We start from the raw sequence: 21,412 nt of genomic DNA, 5'->3' as shown, positions 1-21,412 counted from the left end.
TTAAGGGTGCAATCATACATATTTTATAGATTAGAAACAGTAGCATAAAACGAGCTCACCAATTGATCCGTCATCCTTGAGCAGCAACAATCCTCTTTGAACTTCACTCGTTTAATAGGCTATATAAAAGCACTCAGAGAAAATAGGCGTGCAACCCGTGAGGGAAAACAACTGACGACTGCTCGGTCTTTCTTGACGCACTGCCCAGGAGCAAGCGTCAACGTCGGAAGATCAAAAAGAACTAATCGAAAGCGGCACTTTTTCACTTTACTCGATCGACGCGCGACATGTTTGATCCTGCCCTCATCGCCGGCCCCCGCAGGAGCAAGCGTCAAGGTCGGAAGATCAAACACAACTCCATCAAACCATTCAAAGTTTTTTTAATTACAAAAATAAAGGTATATAGGAGGTGTTCTGAAAAAAAAATGTTAAACATAAAAAAAAATCATGAATCAGAGTTTGTGTCGACACTCACAGTGACGAACCATCCATAGTTTGTTGAAAAATCATATTTACACCCCACCATTGTAACGATTGAATGTGCAGTCATACATATTTTATAGATTACAAATAGTAGCATGAAACGAGCTCACCAATTGATCCGTTATCCTTGACTGAGCAGCCACAATCCACTTTCGGCTTCACTCGTTTGCTCGGCTATAAAAAAGCACTCAGGAAAAAAAAAAAAAAAAAATAAGCGCGCGACCCAAAAAGAATAAAAAAAAAACTGTTCGGGCTTTCTTGACGCACTGCCCAGGAGCAAGCGTCAAGGTCGAAGGATCAAACAGAACTAACCGATCGCGGCACTTTTTCACTTTCTTCAACCGAACTCATCGATCACGCCACTTTTTCACTTACGAGACCGACGCGCGACATGTTTGATCCTGCCCTCGTCGCTTGCCCCGGGAAAAGCAAGTGTCAAGGTCGAAAGACCAAACAGAACTCTGGAAACACATGTTACGTTTGAAATATGTTTAGTTGATTTAGTGTACATTTGAAACAAAATCAGCATTAAGCCAATTATTGTAAACATGCCAATGGAAGAAAAAGTATCGCTCAGCACGCCACATCTTGAAACCCCCTGCAAAAGTTGTTTAATCAGAAGAGCCAACCGCCCTGACAGAAATCATCAGCCAACACTGTTAGCTGCCATCAGTAACACGCATTCTCCACTAGTTTGCTGGTATTGCACGAAATAAACTCACACCGGGTGATACGGAAGCAATCAAGAGCATCAGCACAATACCATAGTGTCAATGACGGTGACGCTGGTAGCAGAAAGCCAACGCGAGAGCAAAGGGTAAAGATCAGAGAAAAATCTCATCGCGACGCACGCACATCTCTATCGGTATGTGGCGAGGCAAACGAGAGTAGAAAACCGACGCTACTTTTTCTCTCCTTTCTCTTCTTTACCAACACCATCGCAAGCTGCAAATGATGGGTATGTGGACGAGTACACTCGATGAGGTAAATCAGAGTACCGTAGTACAGTGAGCAGCCCACGTCGCACGGAAAATCTACGTCGAAGAAAGAACAAATTAGTTCCTACATAAACTGCCCATAACTGCAAAACAGTCACATTCGACATTTTTGACAAAATGGAGTTAATACCGGGGAGAGTCATCAAATGGCAAATACTTTCGATCAACTTACTGAAATCTGTGAGATTGTTCTAGAAAATTCGAAAAAAATACCAAGTTGTTTTGTCACATTGGCAATTGTAACCGCATAACAGTCACATTGAGATTGTACATGAGCCTCATGATGCAGTAGCAACGAAATTTCTATCAGAATTTTTTTCTGACTATGCACCTTATATGCGATATGAGTTGTACAAAATTTCAGCCTCAAATAAGCACTTTTGAATTCTTAGTGATTTTTTGAAATATTAGTTTCCTCCCATACTGCGATAAAATGCACACTTGGTATCCCATTTACTCAATGCCTACTTTTGTCGAATGTTACAAATATGCAGTTATGGGCTTTAAAAGCCTAGTGAAAGTGCGCAGTGGATTTGTGGCAAAAAGTAAAACTTTCAACCCATACGTCGCCCAAGGATTTTGCCGGGGCGTGTAAACCGTAACTATAAAGTGCTGATAAGCTAGGAGTGTGAAAATTAGCCGCGCCCAAGAAAGCATCCATATTGGATCAAGAACCATTAGTGAAAGGACTCTATTCTTCCTTGCGGTGATGACGCTATCCATCCGCCATCTTTGAAGATCGGACGAATAACTTCCCACGCGGACCGAATCGTCAAGGAAATTCCATCCCATCCCGTGACAAGACCTCTGAAAAGCAATTACCAGGACGAATCCATCGGATGCGATCCAGGCAAGGACCGCAACCATTACCACAGATTTCCTTCGCTAAAGTACATGCCATTCGCGGAAAGCACACACGTCGCTAGAGGGAAACGAACGACGGGTAAGACAAAATTAAGTTGTCTTCGGCACAATCCATAAACGAAAATCATTCGCTTCACAGTCGTTATCGTTTGATTTAGCCAGCCTAGAAGTCGATCACTTCGCAGAGAACCTCTACGTCCATCCTTCGGTTTAAAAACAAAACCTTCCCTCGGAAGTAAGTGCTTCGTCGCAAATGTCAACCCCACACAGGCTGATGGCTTCGGTGCCTTAGGGCTTTGTTTTCTCCATTTACAGCTAACCCACTCACGGATAGTGGCATCGAAGTTGTTCGAACTACCGCAAGGTGGCTGCGAACCATCCATCATGAGTTGAGTCAAGCCCGGGGAGGGACGAACCACTGGTGCACCGAAAGGGGCCTTCGACAGCCGCAGCATACGACACTGAATTGCAACCACAAGTCTTGGTCAGACGTTCTCGGCGGTCTGAAGAACCACAGCAGAGTACACCAGCGAGCGATCCTCGGCTGCACTGCATTGTAGTGTGGAGTAATGTGCGGAAGGGTAGCATCCATGATGATGGCGGCGGCCAGAACATCGATTAAGGTAGGGGCGCCCCAATAGTGAGTACAAGAAGATGGAAAATAAGCACATAAGTAGAAATTCAAAAGAGAAAGGGAAGGCAGGCAAGCTAGTGTAGGACGAGACTTAGAAGGATACAAGAAAATGTCGTTTGAATAAAATATGTACAGTTTATTCGGATTTGTGTTGGAGTTCAGTTTGTTTTGAATGTAATCCCTTTGAGCTTTCCGGGGCTGATCGAGATTCTCATTCCCTCCTCGACAGTAACTGCAACACACAAATAAACAAAAATAATGTTAGAATACAATCCCTTGGTGCAAACACACGCTTTAGGGCATGATTACTTCTGAGTTCCAAATACCGTGTTTCAGTTATTATTCAAAAATGGATGTGTCAAATATATATTTTATTTCCCGAATTAATCATATCGCCCCATCATATGCAACAACTAGATAACTCGAAATTTCGATTTTTAGAGTTCACTTTGTTAAAACATAAATCTTATTTGAATCTGTCAGATATGCACAGATTATAAGCATGTGATTCAAGGTTAACAAGTTAAAGATTACTTTTCCATCATATTCTTTGTGATTAACAAACACCTTGAGAAACGGTCAAACTTTCAATGTTGTTTAGTTTGAAATTTAGGTTATTGAGTTACCTAGTTGTAGCATCAAGGGGAGGACAGACAAATAGACGTAACTCTTTAATTATTTTCATCGTACAGCAGAATAGCGCTTAATTCTAATATTTTCTTCTGTTTCTGTTCGGGATGAACCACTGCGACCAGTTTTCTTTGATCTTTTGTGGTATACCCATGTCCTTTGTTTAGTGCATGTCGTTCTACTCCATTACTATTGAGAAATAATGAAGTAGTCGTTTTTTATACAAATATCATTCTTTACCATTTTGCATAGAGCCTCTTTAGAAAAAGATACCGCTATTTATACCTTTTGGGGAAAACAGTTTGTCACCATTAAATTCTCAAAAGCGCGCCCCTTAATCAGGTTCGGCCACTAAGCTGGTTGAATGATACTGATTTTGACCATGCATTGGTACTCTAGCGTATCAAATTATTGCTTCTACTTATAAGATTGAAAGTCGTTTTTTGAAACTGTGAACAGGTTTCATCGCATGAGACATTTAGATTCCTTGAAACAAAAAGCTTATTTTAGAAGTTAAGAGGTCTGCTACTCCACCGATTCGGAATCGTTTCCTTCCTAGATATCGAGAGATAAACTCTTGAACTTGGAAAGAAATTGTCTCATGCGTTGAAACCAACCTCAGATGCTGATTGAGCCATTTTTCCACTGAGGTCATCTAGGACAAATAGGTGGGTCTTAGTGGCTTGTTACTCTCTTATACTCTTCTGACCGTAACTTATAAGTATTCACAAGAACAGATACAGCAAGAGTACAATTTGGTAGATCTTACCCCGTAACGCATTTCGAAAAGGTGATCTACCCGCGTTACGGGTAATTCTAATATTTGGTAGTTGGCCGACGGGCCACTTGTGGCGCTCGCATCACTTTTATTAGAGTTTGACGTTTGCTCTCTACCGCCACCTAGTTCACGGTTGGCCAAATGAGGTATTTTTAGCATTGGGCGTAAATGTTCACATGACTATGTTTTAAATTGATAATTGTTTTAGCTGTCTGTTTGTCTGTGATATAAACCTCAAGACGTTGTTTGATACAACATTTTTAAGTATGATGCGGATCGTTCGTTCAATTGAGAGATGTATCAAAATGCCAGAATCAGATGCACGGTATTTGGAACATTGGTATATTTAACAACAGCAACTGTAGCTATAATTAAAAAACTCAAAATAGTACAAATCATATTTTTTGTGCAAAATATATAAAACGGTGTACAGTCGACTCTTCACATCTCGATATCGTAGGGACCATCGAGATAGGGAGAGATTGAGACATAGAACAATTTTTTTAATGAATACTAGATTGAAAATCACTCCCTAACCAAGTAAATTAAAAACAAACAGACGTTATTTCGTCTTCGCAAAGTGTTTTGATCCCTAAAATCTAGTCTAGTAATCTTTGTTAATGGACATATCGACATAGGAAAGAAAATCGGAAATGGAAATCACATCGAGATAGGGAGGATATGGAAATATGGAGAGTGAAAATGTATGCATCATTAAGGGACCGAAAAAATCATCGACATAGGGAAAGATATCGAGATATAGAACATCGAGATGTGGAGTACAATATAAAACTTGAAAAAAACTTAAAAATTGTTTGTTTCGTTAAAGCTCAATGCATCGAAGCGGAACTTCAAAATATTGAGGGTTTGAGTTTTTGCTTCGTTTAATCACCATCAAATTTTTTTTTTGCGTCGTCGCTGAAGTTTATTTTTTGTTTTAGTTTGCACGCGTTCTCTGTACAATCGAGTTCAGGTTTTCGCGTCGCTTTACAGCTACTCAATCAAGGATGGATGATCAATTTGGTGAGCTCGTTTCATGCTTTTATTTTAAATGGATAATATATTGTGAAACGTATTTTTATCATGACAACGGTGGCAATGTTACTTAAATGAATTGGTTAAACAAAATATGAACAGATCGTCATTGTAAGTGTCGACATAGACTCTTGTAAATTAACATTAAATACCCCTTTAGAGTATTGATAGGTGATTTTTGGAACTGAGGTTGCATGAATCGCATTACATACCAAGGGTAATCCTGATCATGCAGCTATGATCCCTTTCCACTAACAAAAACCCCTCTGGTCAAAAAAAAATCTGGTCAATCACGGAGTAGCATCTACGAATTGTACGGTCATCAAACTTGCTGGCCGGCTCATTTACACGCACAAAAATTGGGCGATAAAAACTACAATTTTATGGGGTTAACTTAAGCGCTCGCAGCGGCAATTTTCAGCAGATCAAAAATGCGTTTGATTTTACCATGTATGTACTCGAAATCAGAAGGACGAAAATGATTTCTATCAAATGTACCAGTAATGTGGTGGAATGTACTACAAACATGGTAAATTGTTCTGAAAATCCATGGTAGTTTAAAGAATGGGCGTAGTCAGCTACAATAGTAAATTTAACCACAGATTTTTTTCCCGTGTATTATGCCTCACGTATATGATGCTTATCGTGTTCAAGGCAAACGTTGTGCATAAAAAAATAGTTTAATATTTTTCCTACATGTTCATGTTCAAGACTTTTCACTTTATGCACAAAAGTTCGGGGTCACAAAACATACAAGTGTTTTTATATCTCTAATTGTCAAATTGGAAATCTCTATGGCTTATTCCAAATACAACGAAAGATCCTATTTTGTGAGAATGACCAAATATTGTTGTGAATTATTTTTAATTTCATTTTCATTTGAAGTCCTGATATTTGTTCAAAAATTGCACTGACTTGGCTAATTTTTAGAACAAAAAAATCAGAGCTAATAAAAATTGAGGAAACATATGTTATGTTTTAACGTAAATTTTCCAAATTTTTGAAATAACTATTTCCAAGATTATGGATGACAATACCAAAGATTCATATCTAACGAGAGTTCTACACATAATATAAAGAAGGAAAATATGGTTTTGACTAAAATAGCATCGCCGATAATGATTGACGAATTACTAAGAAGTATGCAGAATGACCTTACGAAATTGCCTATCTTTCGGCGTATTCCGCAGTCCAAGGTGTTTTTTTTATTTTGAAATAACTCAGAAAGAAAATATATTGTAAGAGTTTGGCAGTCATATTTGGGTTTGGGGGCCATCATTTTAATAAGTTATGACATTTTTAATATTACCAATCACTGTGTACATGGGTGGTCAATTTCACCCAAATATCAGCTAAATCATAAAACCACATGAAACATATTTTCGAACATGTTTCAGAGTTCTAAAAAGCAAATTACGATATAAGCCACGAGCGATGAAATAAAAAACAAACAGATCAACCCTCGGCTAGTTTGAATACGACCTGCTACATTTATCCATGTTGATAAAGATAAAAATCATATAAAAAATATGGAAAGAACGAGATAAAAAATTGGGCCTGAGAAAACGCTGGTAAAAATGTATCGAGGCCAAATGAACACTTTCGTAGAATTTGGTGAATATAGTATGGGTGTCAATCGTTCTGATACCGTAAATTCGGGTGAAATTGATCAGTAGGGTGAAATTGATCACTGTGTCACTCGATTTTATTTCTTCCTAATGGAGCACAAATATCAATGTAACCTGCAGTGAATGAACGTTGTTTGTCGTAAGTATGTCCAAATTGTGTGTTATGGAGTTTTTTGCGTTCAAAAATGTTCATTTCTATTAAAATAATGTAAAATTTCAAAATCTTGTACGGTGCAGTGATGACAAACATCAATAAACTTCTATTTCTAGACAAGGATTTGGACATGGTATAATCCTGAAAGTTTGTGAGGATACTTAAGATATATCCCCAAACTAGATTTCATAACCAAAACTCGTACCAATTCGTTGATTTGGTTGAAATAATTGAATTTCTGGTATATATCAGGAAATTCCTTAGGAAATTGCATACATTTAGGCGTTTTCTGCATTATTCTTGAAATATAAACATTTATTATTTCTATAAATATTGTATTGTTAAGAATTTGGCAATCATATTCGGATTCAGGGAGCTCAAATTTATTATGTAAAGTTGTTTTGAAAACTTACTATAATGGCATTGATAAGTGATCATTTTCACCCCGAAATGAGATCTCCCGATTTTTTATTTTAGACATATTTTTTAGCAATATAATTACATTCGTTAGAAGATTTCGATACTTGAGTCAATGAGGCTAACCTTCATACTTGTTTTCCTGTATTCAGTTGTTTGGCATTGTCAACATTATAGAAATCCGACAAGAAAAACCGTGAAAAGTGATCAATTTCACCCGAAATTACGGTACTCAACAGGGCTCCTCCGCAATCATACTTGCGAGAAATAATTCTCTGGGTAGGATACTTTGCTTAAAAATTAGATTCTTCCGCCACATTTAAATTGGTTTATAAAATTTAAAGCTGTGAAAAACTTAACGTCTAATTTAAAAAAACCATTTAAGTAAAAATTAAACTTTTATGCAGTCAAGCAATTGGTATAAATCTCCAGAATGTATAAAATTTTGATTAAATGTTCATATTCTCAGAAAAAAATGGGATGTTCATTATGCTTCTTACCCCTAATCAAACTTTTTCACGATGGCATCAATGACTGTTTTATTAATTTTGAATAGTTTTCATTATTGTTACGGTTCCAATGCCGCATTGATTGAAGTTTTAGTCACTCCAATGCTGAAAAAAAAACTAGCCATGTTTCTCAGTGTAATTTTTAAAAAATGTCACAACTTCAAAATTTAAAATATAAATATATGGAAACGAGGTTGACTTATTGCTTTTCAAATGAGATTTTCAATCAGACGTGTAGATAATTACAGAGATGTAGACGAAACAAATTTTTATAGAGGTGTGCGTCGAACCAAATTAAATCGGCGGCGGCGTTTGTGACAATTTAGCTCGGCGGCAGCAGCGTGATCCGCGTCACGCTGAATTTATTTTCAGCGGCGGCGGTTCAACGAGAGTATTCGGTTGGCCAAAATTTTTCAATAAAATTCTAGATGTTAACAAGTTTTACGAATATCAAGCAAGTTCAAAAATTTCATTTGTACAAATTTTATTTTCAAATATCTGAGTATCGATAAACCAAAAACTACCGAAGACATTACAACAAGTCTATAACATTTGAGTTGACTTAATAACTTCAAGAAACCCTAAAAAATTATTGATATCCATCATAATTCTCGACGTGTTTCCAACAAGTTACAAAAAATTTGTTAAATTAATTTGGCAGAAATATTTTCCAACAAATCCTCAACTTCCACCGAAAAACTGAAATGTTCTTCAAAGTATAAAAAGTGAATATTTTTTTATAATTAATTCTGATCTTTTGCCATTCTATTATTAATCTATATCATTTTTGATTAACTTAAAAAAGTAAGCAAAATGATTGTTAAGGTGGAGATGAATCGCAGCCATTCCTCAAATTTTTAAGAGCACAAATTTGGAGAATGTTTTATTCGAACTGAAAACTGCAAGTCACCCATCGCCTCCAGCCTGAACAGATGTTTGGATCAGATTTATGTTATTGAGATTTGATTGATTCTGTAATGATTTGATTGTTGAAAATCCATTGTTTTTCAAAATTTTTACCGTACCGATTTACAGAAAAAAACATTTACTCGATTTCTGTCCATACAAAATATAGGGCAACATTTTTACTTATGAAAAATTTATAAAGTGAAGTTTGGAAACCGAAATCGTGAAAGATGAAGTTTACATTCATGAAACGCGACGCGAGACAGAAAATAACACTTGTAGATCTTACTAACTAACAACAAGAATGCTTAGAAACTACCTTTCTATCGACCACCAATGCACCAATCACACACCTTGATAATGAAATTATAGTGTAATAAATGTCATAGGGCCTAAATGCGCAGTTATATTTTCGAATTTTTAATTTTTAACGATAGTTGTTAAACTTTTTGCAATCGTCATCTGGATCGTTATTATACCTGGTTTTTATTCTAAAAATTAAACAATACTTACCGATTTCAAAAATATGATGAATCTTTTTTTTCTCTTTGAAAATTGAAAACTTTGAAAATTTTGAAGGGGGGAGGGGGTGACAAAAAAAGAAAATTAATATTTGTATCAGCCTTACTCTACTACAAACAAAAAACATAAATTGCGGTAAATACTATCATTTTAGGGAGTTAATTTAAGCGCTCGCACCGGCAATTTTCAGCAGACTAGAAAAGCGTTTAATTTTATCATGTCTGTAGTCGAAACAAGATTGGTGAAATTAATTTCTGTCAAATGTACCACTATAATGTGGTAATATGTACTATAAACATAGTAATCAGCTCTGAAATTCCATGTAAGTTTTAACATTGGGCGTAGTTAGCTAAAATACTAATTTTTACCATAGAAGTATTCCTTCGACAAAAAGGCGTATTGCGACACCAACGGCGTATAGTAGACTCGACTTTTTCCTTACAAGAAAACACATCAAATGTGTAAGATGTGGTATTGAATGAGTTTGCATTTTTTGAACGGTTGGCTTACAACCTGAAAAAAAAAACTGCGTAACAATTTTTGAGTGTTCGGCAAAATACGACGGCAACGTCGGCGTGGCGCGACCTCTAAATTTGTATGTATTTAGGGGGTGATCCCAAAATTTTTGTACGAAAGTGTATATGTAAAACAATACAAAATTCAGTTGTGAGCTTTGGAGGCCAACAACTGTTTCCAAAAAATGAAACACATAATATTTTCATTTAGAAAGAAATGCCTTAATATCGGATTCATAGTTTCATTCTTAATTTATTTGGAAAGTATAAATTTGATAAACTTGTCCATCTTTTTTAAATTTCTGTATATATCCTACTAGAAGATTTTGTGTCAAGTGAACTTTCCACGTATCTCCTGTTCATTTTTTCAGCATTTCAATTAAACCATTCTCTGGGTTTGTTCGTGACATTAACCCACACACGCTGGCCCACCAATCATGGCGTGACCATATTTGCTTTATTGCTACTATCCGAAAAAAGGAAATCCACCCCAAAATTAAAATCAAGACGAAAGTAGTCCCAATTGACCTCAAAACTTCGCAACTTTCAAGGACAACCACTGATCGCCCAGTTACTGAACGGCGCAATAATAAGATGGCTAATGACAATACTCGCCCATCGATCTCCGGCGGGCTTGAACATGAACTTCAACCAGTAGTGCAGTGAGTGTTTATGCGCAAACATATACCTACTCCCTCCACCAGATGATCGACCTACGTTAAGGCGATACTTATTTAGTAAACTATCGGCACCGACTGGTTGCAGTGAACGAGCATATCAACTGCTTGAACCCATTGATAGGTACCTGTATCTTGCTTACCCCGACCATATGCTCTGCCTGCACATGTTGGTTTTGCAGAGCTTGAGTTGGGCAGCCTATTTAATGCATTAATAAAAAAGTGAAAATGTACCATAGAAAATAAAAACTGTTCCATAATTCAAGCAGTTATTCACTTTTCGGTATCTTTTTTGATTTCTGTTAGGTCTCTTTTTTCGGACAAGAGGTTTCTAAGTTTCAAGGCATTCAGTCGCTACCAGACCTGAAATTGGAAAAAAAATGAGGGTGCCACAAATAAATTGTAATGTTGAATAAGTAGAAGCATTAACCTAAGAATGCTAATGTCGCTGCTGTTCGTGTTACCAACATCTAGTTTGCCACGAACTGACAGCGTGAATACCGGGCCTCAAAGTGTCAGATTAATTTTAGGAACCAAAACAACATCATGGTATAGAACAAACAATGAAAAACCATAATTAAAGGTAATAAAAATTGAAATCAGTTTTCTGCCAATTACGCTATTAGCGTTCTACTACTATTATTTCTATTGTTGAATAGCTTCATTTATCATGGAGCAGTTATTTATTTTCCGTGGAGCATTTTTATCATCTCATAGTCGCAAGAACCTTTTACCTTCAAGTTGTAACCTGTGAGCGCGCGCAATCTACGCGGCGTGATATTTCTGTGTTGATGGTTCTCTATCCTCTGATGCGAGAATTACAACAAAATGTTGTTTTCAATGCCACACTTTCGGAAATCCAGTTTTTGCAAACATGTTGGCATAGTCGTCGTTCTTGCACGCTGCAGATTGCCGCCGCTACTCGGGTTTGGGTCGAAAGAATTCTTAACTCAACCAACAAACGACAGTTTACTGCAGGCAACGGATCATTACAACGTGTGACTTGAATCAATGAGCGCGCGTTTTTTCTAGAAGCTCGACCGCTCGAAGATGTCGCACCAGATCACCTCCCCGGTAAGTACCACTAGTAGTGCGATGGGTAGAGTTGCGAAATATGTTGTGCATGACATAGATATTTGAATGATTTATGTGATACGTGTTTCCAAATAGGTCCTACCTTTCATGAGGAGACTCCCAAGTGAAATGCAACCGGGATGTCGAATCAGGATACGAGGAGCTATGAGCAGGCCCAATGGTGACTGTCGGATTCATCTGCAGAGCGGAGATTGTTTCGATCCGATGGACGACGTTGCCTTGCATTTGAATCTCCTACCGGCCACAAGGGAAATTCTGCGGAACAGTTACATTTCTGGACAATGGGGACAGGAGGAGCGTGCAGCTAACAGTCCGATAAATTTTGAAGAAGATTTCGATTTCGTAATTGGAGCTGACTCAGGAGGATACAACATCGAAATCAACGGACACCACTTTACCAGTTTCAACCATCGACTTCCAGTGCAAACGGTACGATTCGTATTCATAACGGGTGGATGTGTAATTCGATCTGTGATGTTCGAACATTGGAATACAGCCGTACCATCAGCGATCAGTGTTAATCCTAGTGCCCCAGTTCTTAACCCAGTGCCTTCGTCGCCGCCGATTCCGGTTCCATTTCAAATACCATCGTGGCCGCACGGCAATTTTCAACATTTCGGTATGCCACCTGCTCCAATGTACCCTCAGTTACCGCACCCGGCCTTCAATCCTGCGATGCTTTTGCAACATCCCTTGATAAGTATGGTTATTTGAAACAATTTATGTAGGCATTGATTTAAAGTGATGGTATTTTCAGTGAATTTTCCCAACGAAATGCAGAAGAATATCGAAAATGGATCGAGCATGCCGTACAAGATAATGATAACTGTCTTATGGGTAAGTATTGATTCAAATTTATCTCATGATTGAAGAGAAGTTATTCGGTGTCATCGGAAGTGGTTGCGATTTTTTGAAGATTACTTATTAGCATTTGAGCATTTCGCACAAATTCGTAGGTGGTACAGTCCTAGACCATTGTATGAGGGTTGCCTCCTTCCTGTCCGTTACCACAGTCAAAAATGTGGGACTAATTTCTAACTCTTAGACAAGTTTGACGCATCCTTCAATAGTCGAGAGCTGGGAGGGAGAAACCAATACGAAATATATGTACGTCAAGGTGAGCCGAGATTCTGCTGTCACGAACTGTCACTGTGAGCCCAGATGTAAAACAATGGACAAACATGATAAAAGCGCGTAATTGATTAAAACGTATTTTTGCATTTTATCAAATGTGACAAAAAATCGATTGAAAAACTATTCATGCTAATTCAAAAGTAATGTCACAATAGCACCTTTTATCCTGATTGAATATAAAGAGTTCAAATACGCATTATATTAATTTTTCCAATAAAAACGAAAATTAAATCACAGAAAAGTTTGGCCCTTTTTCCATGTTTGTCCAGAACGATCGAAGGAACACAACAAAAGAAAACTAGCGAATTCCATCAAGTCTGCCTTGAGTGTCGTTGGCAAGCTGGAGTTTTCTTGCAATTATTAATAACATTGTGTCATATTTCGTGTGTAATATCGGTGCCTCCCTCCCAGGTCGAGAGCTGTCATGGCCACGTTCTTGCGAAAGCTGGGGAATGGGAAAGGATGATTGATTGAACACCTACTTGAGAAAGATGCAGAGAACTCTACGACCTCTCATAGGTGTTACGGGTAGTTGTGGAATGTTGATGGAAAGGGTAGTGCCATAGGATACGTTCGGTAGAAATTATTTAAAAGTTCAGCACATGCAGAACATATCTTCAGATATAATCTTTCATCTTTCATGAAAAAAACAAACACTTTTATCACTTAAAAAAAAAGCGCCATCCGCCGAATCAAATTCTTCGCCAGCCGAATTTGAAAATAAATAAAAACGACGCGGGACGAAGTAAACGTGACACAAAATTCAAAACGCAGCGGCCCAAGCGCACGGCTTGCTGCGATCTCTCGCGATTTTTTGAAAATAAGTCAAAGTTTGCTACTGACAAGAAAAGGAATCGCCTATCTCGATGCGTGGAAAATTTCTCCCAAGAAATGGTCAAGAAAATCACTTTTTTCTGATCGCAGTACGCAGTTGAGAAGAAATGTCACTTCAAAGGGGGCTTTCTGTAGGAAATTTCTTGACCCTTTCAGTCAAGGAATTTCTTTATTTTTCTTGAGCGAAACAGCATACTTAGCTTAAAGCTAAGTATGCTGTTCCGCTCAAGAAAAGTAAAAATTTCTGCGGAAGAAATGGTCAAGAAATTTTCTACAGTGAGCTCCATTTGAAATGACATTTCTTTTCAACTGCGTACTGCGATCAAAGAAAAATGCTTTTCTTGACCATTTCTTGCAAGAAATTTTCCACGCATCGAGATAGGCGATTACTTTTCTGTTGAAGTGCATACTTCGCTTAAGCAAGAAAACTAGGGAGAGATCCCCTAGTACAGAGCATCTGTGCCGTTAAATTCTGAACTATCTGCAATTATTGGGTTTATGCAATCTTGTTATTTATTTCTACTGAATATGAACATTTTCATTTCATTCATAAATTTATTTGGAAATAGTTGTTATCACGGTCAATGGTATGGGTGCCCTAGTGTAGATGTGGTTGTGAATCTTAGAGGAAAACAATATACACTCTGTCTAGGAAAACACCTAGAAGCTGGGTGTAAATATTTCAAATTGGGTAATATTTCCATATGCATTTTGATGAGTCTGAAAAGCGTGTGCAAGTGTCATTGAGGAAAACAAAAACAAACTGTGTATGATGAGCGTATGCAAGTGTTCGTGTGTTCAAATGTCACTAAGCTCTATATCAATGAGCCATTTTACGAGACGTTTCGGAACAGCTGATCGCCGCAACGGCGTCAATTGACAGGAGACCTGGGATTAAATCCAGCGTGATTTTCAATAACGCCTCATCTTACCAAACGAGGACATGGAGAAAATGACAAAAATGAGATCCAAAAATGTTCGTTACTGCAACATTACACCTAGTTATTGTATCAGCTACCTCTTTGTTACCCATATTGCACATAAAAAAGCACTTTTGTGATCAGAAATATTTTAATAATTTTTCTTCATTTAAGTTTTCGCCTGGATGAAAAGCTACACTAGAAATGCGCACTGTCATCAACCATCATCATCGCGAAAACTGACGCCGATGATTGAAAAATCCCAGGTCTCCTGTCATTTGACCAGGCTTCGTAAAATGGTTTATACGAATTCCGGTATTGCACAGTGGTCCAGAAATCAGTTTTAAGCGGAAAGATGTTTTTGAGCTTTAAGCTAGGTATGCTGTTCCACTCAAGAAAAGTGAAAATTTCTGCTCAAGAAATGGTCAAGAAATTTCCTACAGTGAGCTCCATTTGAAATGACATTTCTTTTTAACTGCGTATTGTGATCAAAGAAAAATGATTTTCTTGAGCATTTCTTGCAAGAAATTTCCCACGCATCGAGATAGGCGCTTACTTTTCTGTTGAAGTGCATACTTCGCTTTAGAATGAAACATTAGACGAAAATGTTCTTCTACAAAGTTGTTTGTATTAAGTAGACCCCTTGTTTGAAGTTATTGAAAATTAGGATGGTCCACATTTTCATAGAAATGGTGTAACTAACTTTCTCATTCGTATAAATTATAGTATTCGCACTTCAGCAAAGTTGTAGACCATTCAATTTCAAGCAACTTGATCAAAAAAAGTTTTTTGTATCTTCTGAATTGACCGATTTAGATTTTTTTTCCTACGGTGACATAGGGTGATCCAAACAAAACTGGTTTTGTGGCTCAAGCGTTTTCAATTCAAATATCTCACCAAAGTAGTCTATGAAACACTTTTAGTGAGCGAAGAAACTCGCTGTCTTCTTCCGTTTGGGAATTATTGTTGTTTTTCTAACAAAAACACGCCTACTTTGATTATGAATATGGGGCAAACATAAAAAATATCGTTTGACGGCATTCAAAAGACAAAATAAAATTGTATATTATATCAAAAAATTACAGATGTGTAATTCTTGTAACTTCAATAAAATGCCTTGAAAAACAAAAGATTTTTATCACAAAACTTTGATAACTTAAGTGTAGTTTGTAGCGCCCATCTAGCGAATAGGGGACGTAACGCCAGAAAGAAGAGAAGAATCTTCTGCAAAACCTGAAACAAAATTAGCTCACAAAAAAAATAGTTCCTTCAGCTATTTTTTTTTTTAAAGGCTTGAGAAATTAAGTTCGGTATGAATACTAGCAGCAACATCAATTCTTTTAGTTTTTTTCTATAAATTTTTTATACAACTTGAACATCTTTGGGTCACCTTTAAAGCCACCTTGAATTAATTATTACGTAATTACGTAAAGTTAAGTTACAATTGACAAATGACGTAATTTACCGTCACATTGAATTGAATATTGTTTGGATCACAGCAATTTTTAGTTACATTAGACGAAATTATACAAGAATTCAAATACATACGACCAAATTTACGTCATTTCATTTTTTACCTCGAATATTCTGCTTACGATGAAATTTACGTCATATGTAATATTAGTTTTTTTTTTCTTTTTTGAAATTTGAACCGCCCTAATGTGCACTATGTTTGTTTATAATGCTAAGTCACACCCCCGCATTGTAACCCATAAAAGTTACTCTTAAAGTTTGAGCGGAATGTATCAAAGTTAAGGGATGGAGTGGGCTTCTCGTCGAAACGAGCTTGGAGTTTGTGTGAGAAAATCAACCAAATATATGTTCCAATTACATTTTTGGCGACCAAGAAACAAAACGATCAATGAATAAATAAATAAATGTTTCCAAACATTTATCAAGAAAAAACTAATGCACTTCAAAACCTCAAATAGGGTTAAATTCAACATAAAAATCGAATAAGCTTTTTTGTTGGTCAATACGATAAAAGTTAGGAGAAACATTAAAATTTTTCAATCAATAGCATACAATCGTGATATCTTTTGCAAATCCTAATTAATTTCGATAAATTTTCTTACTTCAATAGCATTTGAATCACCATGATATTGATAACATTTATTTTGAATTGAGCTTGAAATCTATAAAAGAAACTTTTGCTACGCTCGAATTCTTGCCCCATTTCAACATTTGTATTTACCATAAAACTAAGCTAAAGCTGTGCATATATGTTGTTTGGAGAACCACTAGAGAACTCGCGGTTGTATTCGTATTAGAGACAACATTAATACAATAAGATTTGATAGTTGTAAAAATATACATATTTTTACGCTACTTAGGATTATAAACTGATGAAGCTTGATAGGACAGTTTGTTTAAAACTTTAACGGAAACTATTTATTGGAAGACAACGATAAGCAGAGGATGTGTGACCTTTTTTCCTGACAGATCAATACAGTTCATATACAAAGCTAACTCTTGTTTCAATTATTCCTTCCACAGAAAATTAGCTGCATACTCTTCAAGGTCCTGAAGTTCATCCTAGTGGCAGTACTTGGCGGTGTTGGCATGTACATATTGGCGAAAAGACTACGTCTGTGATTGACGAAGGGATATCGAATTTCGGTTTGGATAGCAACTTTTCAAAGAATCAATTATTCGTTACCAACGCAGAACACATTTCGGTTTTCCTAGTAGGTAATCCAATGCTATACTTTGTAATTAAAAAGTATGTACAGATTCATCTAGGTCTATGTTCAAGTCTAGTAGTTAATGATGATCGAATATAATAAAGTTTATTTGCTTCTGATATATCAAAATGTGCCTGATGAGAAGCTCATAAGGTTAGTGTTTATGTATCAATCAAAACTATGGCTGATTAGAGAAGGTAAGTTACTACGCAATCGCAATTCAATGTAATTGCTTATTCTAGCCCATTCTATCTATTCCTACGGTCATTCTTATTGTCTCACGTGCGCATTTACAATGTTACAATAACCTTGGGCCTTTTTTAGCCAAGTGGTTAGAGTCCGCGGCTACAGCGCAAAGCCATGCTGAAGGTGTCGGGGTTCGATTCCCGGTCGGTCCAGGATCTTTTCGTAATGGAAATTTCCTGGAGTTTCCTGGGCATAGAGTATTATCGTACCTGCCACACGATATACGAATGCGAAAATGGCAAGTTTGGCAAAGAACGCTCTCAGTTAATAACTGTGGAAAAGCTCATTGAACACTAAGCTGAGAAACAGACTTTGTCCCAGTGAGGAAGTGACGCCAAGAAAAAGAAGAACAATAGCGACGTGTTCGGATCAATTGAAAGTAAAATACTAATAATATTTTAAAGAATAAAACTGAGCTTTAAGATTTTTGAAGAACACTATTTTTACATTGCATGAAAGATTCATAACATTTGGAGTGGGTCTTTTCCCTCGCTTACACACTTAGAAAATAGTGATGACTAGCTATCCCAAATAGCCGCAGTAACAACCAGCTGGTCAGTAAGACCATACTGAGGATCGTGTGTTCGAATCTGGCTTGGGTTGGAACTTTTCTTGGCTTCCTTGGACATAGAATATTTGTGTACCTACTTGTCATTCGATTTGCGAATGCAAATAAGGCCGATTGTCAAAGAAAGCTCTCAGTTAATAAAAGTGGGAATTCTCATAAGAACACTAAGCTGAGAAGAAAGTTCAGTCCCAGTTGTAACGTTGTACCAGGTAGAAGATTAATATTAGCTACCACAACCATTCACCTCTATCAGGGCTTTCTATCTGTAGCTCTGGATCTTAATAGCTTAATTACCCTTACATCATTTTTTTTTCCAAAACAACAAAACACCAGACGTCTCCTTTATTCATCAAATGAACGTTGACACACGATGTGTATTTTCCGACATTAGAATCATAAAATTCCATCCCTCGTAAACCTAGCCTGACGCATGAAAAGTTTGCCTTCGATAATTTATTAGGGTTCATTCAAATATTACGTAACGCAAAATTTGCCGATTTTAGACCCCCTCCCTCCCCCACGTAACAGCTTTTGTATGGAAAATTTTAAATTTTGTATGGACCGTAACACTATGTAAGACCCCCTCCCTCCCCCTGTTGCGTTACGTAATATTTGAACAATCCCTTAGCACACACGCAAAAAAAATGTGCGGTAAAAAGTACCATTTTAGGGGGTTAACTTAAGCCACAGACAAACAGACGTAACACTTAGAACAAATCTTAATCAAAATCATAGTCACGAAGACATGCACGCCCAATGTTATAATCGGTGTGTTTGGCCGACGGCCCACAGATGGCGGTAGTGTGTAAACGTCAAACACGAACAAAAGCGATACGAGCGCTGCGGGTGGCGGATCGGCCACCTACCAGAAATGCGCTTGATTTTACCATGTCTGTAGTTGGAATCAGATTGTTGTAAATTATTTCTGTCAAATGTACTAGTAATGCGGTGGGGTGTACCGTAAAAATAGTAATTTGGTCTGAATTTCCATGGTAATTTTAAGAATGGGCGTAGTCAGCTAAAATAGTTATTCTTACCACAGAATATTTTCCCGTGTAATGTTTAATAAGGTGTTAAGCATAAATTTTATAACAAAGTCAATAATGCCCAGGCATTGCAGAATTCGCTCTCATTTGAGTATGAAGCACGATCAAAGCAAGCAAAGAAAAACATCCCATCTGTTGCGGTCCACGATCGTCATTGTATCTTAAAGTGTAACAAGTCTGATAAATGGAAGCAGCAAGCGAGAGCGATGATAAAATCCTATTTCTCCCTTGTTTACCGTTGGGGATAGGTGTTTTTCTTTACTGGCACGATAAACAATCCACGAACTTCCAATAGCAATAGTGTCCCCCAGGCTTGGAGCATGTTTAGAGGGGTTTATCATGCACTACTATCCCCCCAATCTGATCAAAGTTGTAGCAGTACACGATAAACAGTCTCTCATAATGTGCAGCATGTTATGATAGTTACAGAGAGCGATACGTGAGAAATTCTCTCAATTTTCTCAGGATTCAATCCCTGAAATGTCGTTTTCGTGGCTCTATGTTCATACTGGATTCTTGAAAGCCACTCCAAGTTAGTGTCTTGAAATGTATACATTTGTTAATTGAAGGTTTTTCCTGAAAACATAATTCACCCGAGATCTCCGACCACAACTTTGCATTACTCACCGAAGACGATTAATCAAATTTAGGTTCGCAATAAGCGACCGCCCATAAATGGCGCAGCATCTTCTGGAAAATTCTTGACATCCCCTCCATCGTCGTATGCTATTTTCGAATACCATCACAGATTCATAAACTTTACCCTAAAATGATACGTAATTTATGGACGATCCCTAACAATGATTGTACAATTTGCTATTATGGCTATTATAGTCCCTTTGTAACAGTACACGGTAAAAAATCAGCACGTTCGATTGAATAGATTGATCACTTGACTCAATTCAAAACACAAATCACCATGATTTGAAGAGTTGCTACTTTGGATTTGCTCTACTGTCTCTAGAACTAGACTCTGAAGTGAATAGGTACATTCCTCTAGTCAAAAATATTAATGTTCCCAAATTCGTCCTTCGTTCTTCCGGTTCCGACAGCGTCGCGTCATCATCGTCGTCTCTGAACGGAGCGCTCGAGCTATTTTTAGAAATTTACCACCACATCGCCATGTACCCGCCCCTTTTTATGCGCGGCGTAGCATTGAATCTCAATTCATTGACTTTTCTTCCACATATATGCATTGCTATGTAGATATCCACTTAAGCTGTGTTATGTTAACCGTGGTCGATTGCTTGATATAGCTACTGTCATGTATAGGTGACACTGTGAGACATTCATTGCACACTGGTGTTTCCTAGAACCATTCAACCATTAGCACAAGATGAATTGCGTCGTTATGGAATACTTAGGACGAAATTTCCTCATAATCGTCCTTGTCGTTGACTGAGAAGGGACGTTCGCGAACGTTTACGTATTAGCGTATCAATGGAAAAAGCTCAACTGCGAAAACACGAGACTGCATAGATCAATTTTGATATTTGTTCAGGATTGGATGCACTGAATGTGCAATGTGCTATAATAGAGGTGAGGAGATGATTCTGTATAATACACAACTGTTTGCATGTGTTAGTCGTCAAGATTTTGAGAATACTAATCTCTGTTGAAATATGGTAACTCTATTATAGAATAATATTCTGTTATCGAGTATACTGTTCCGGAGTACTTTCCTCTCAGCAGTAAGACAAGTATATGTTGAAGGTTTATGGGTTGGATTTTTACGGATTATGTGAAAGGAAGTTTTGTTAGATATTGCAAGTAAAGGTTTTCTTGCTATGGTTTTGATCACCGTTCTGCTAATCGTTTCCAATTTATTGGTATTTTAAAGTGACGGTGTATGATTTCCAATATAGAGATTTTACGTTTCAACCTACTTTTTTATTTCGGTCTTTTTCAGAAAAGAATCCACCGGCCGAATTCAGAATTAAGTATACCGCCGAAACGGACGAACGGCCGGCGGATTTTTTTCTGAAGATGACCGAAATAAAAATGTAGGTTGTAACGTAAAATCTTTCTATTGGAAATCATAAACCGTCACCTAAAAAATAAAGTAGGCAAACTTTGGCCAAGTAGGAACGGTCCATACAAAGATAATAGTTAGTTTCAATTCCGTTTCTTTCTCG

At 37.3% G+C, this 21,412-nt stretch overlaps 1 protein-coding gene across 1 annotated transcript; it reads left to right on the top strand.

Annotated features, from left to right (window-relative positions):
• The first annotated feature begins 11,665 nt into the window (after positions 1-11,665).
• Positions 11,666-17,503, top strand: LOC5579119 (galectin-8). Its single transcript, XM_001657267.3, has 4 exons — positions 11,666-11,824; positions 11,921-12,545; positions 12,603-12,682; positions 17,230-17,503. The coding sequence occupies exons 1-4, from the start codon at positions 11,801-11,803 to the stop codon at positions 17,326-17,328; spliced, it is 828 nt and encodes a 275-aa protein (XP_001657317.2). The 5' UTR covers positions 11,666-11,800; the 3' UTR covers positions 17,329-17,503.
• Positions 17,504-21,412: the final 3,909 nt, after the last annotated feature.

Source organism: Aedes aegypti, chromosome 3 (assembly GCF_002204515.2).
Source record: "Aedes aegypti strain LVP_AGWG chromosome 3, AaegL5.0 Primary Assembly, whole genome shotgun sequence".
Lineage (NCBI taxonomy): Eukaryota > Metazoa > Arthropoda > Insecta > Diptera > Culicidae > Aedes > Aedes aegypti.
Note: the sequence above shows the minus strand (reverse complement) of the source record. Positions and strands in the feature narration are given on the sequence as shown.

What these genes read in the sequence shown, in the direction of transcription:
- LOC5579119 (XM_001657267.3), top strand. Translation starts at nt 11,801, where the DNA reads ATGTCGCACCAGATCACCTCCCCG. An exon ending in CGCACCAGATCACCTCCCCG is followed by an intron (nt 11,825 to 11,920) that starts GTAAGTACCACT and finishes GTTTCCAAATAG; the next exon opens with GTCCTACCTTTCATGAGGAG. An exon ending in TTTGCAACATCCCTTGATAA is followed by an intron (nt 12,546 to 12,602) that starts GTATGGTTATTT and finishes TGGTATTTTCAG; the next exon opens with TGAATTTTCCCAACGAAATG.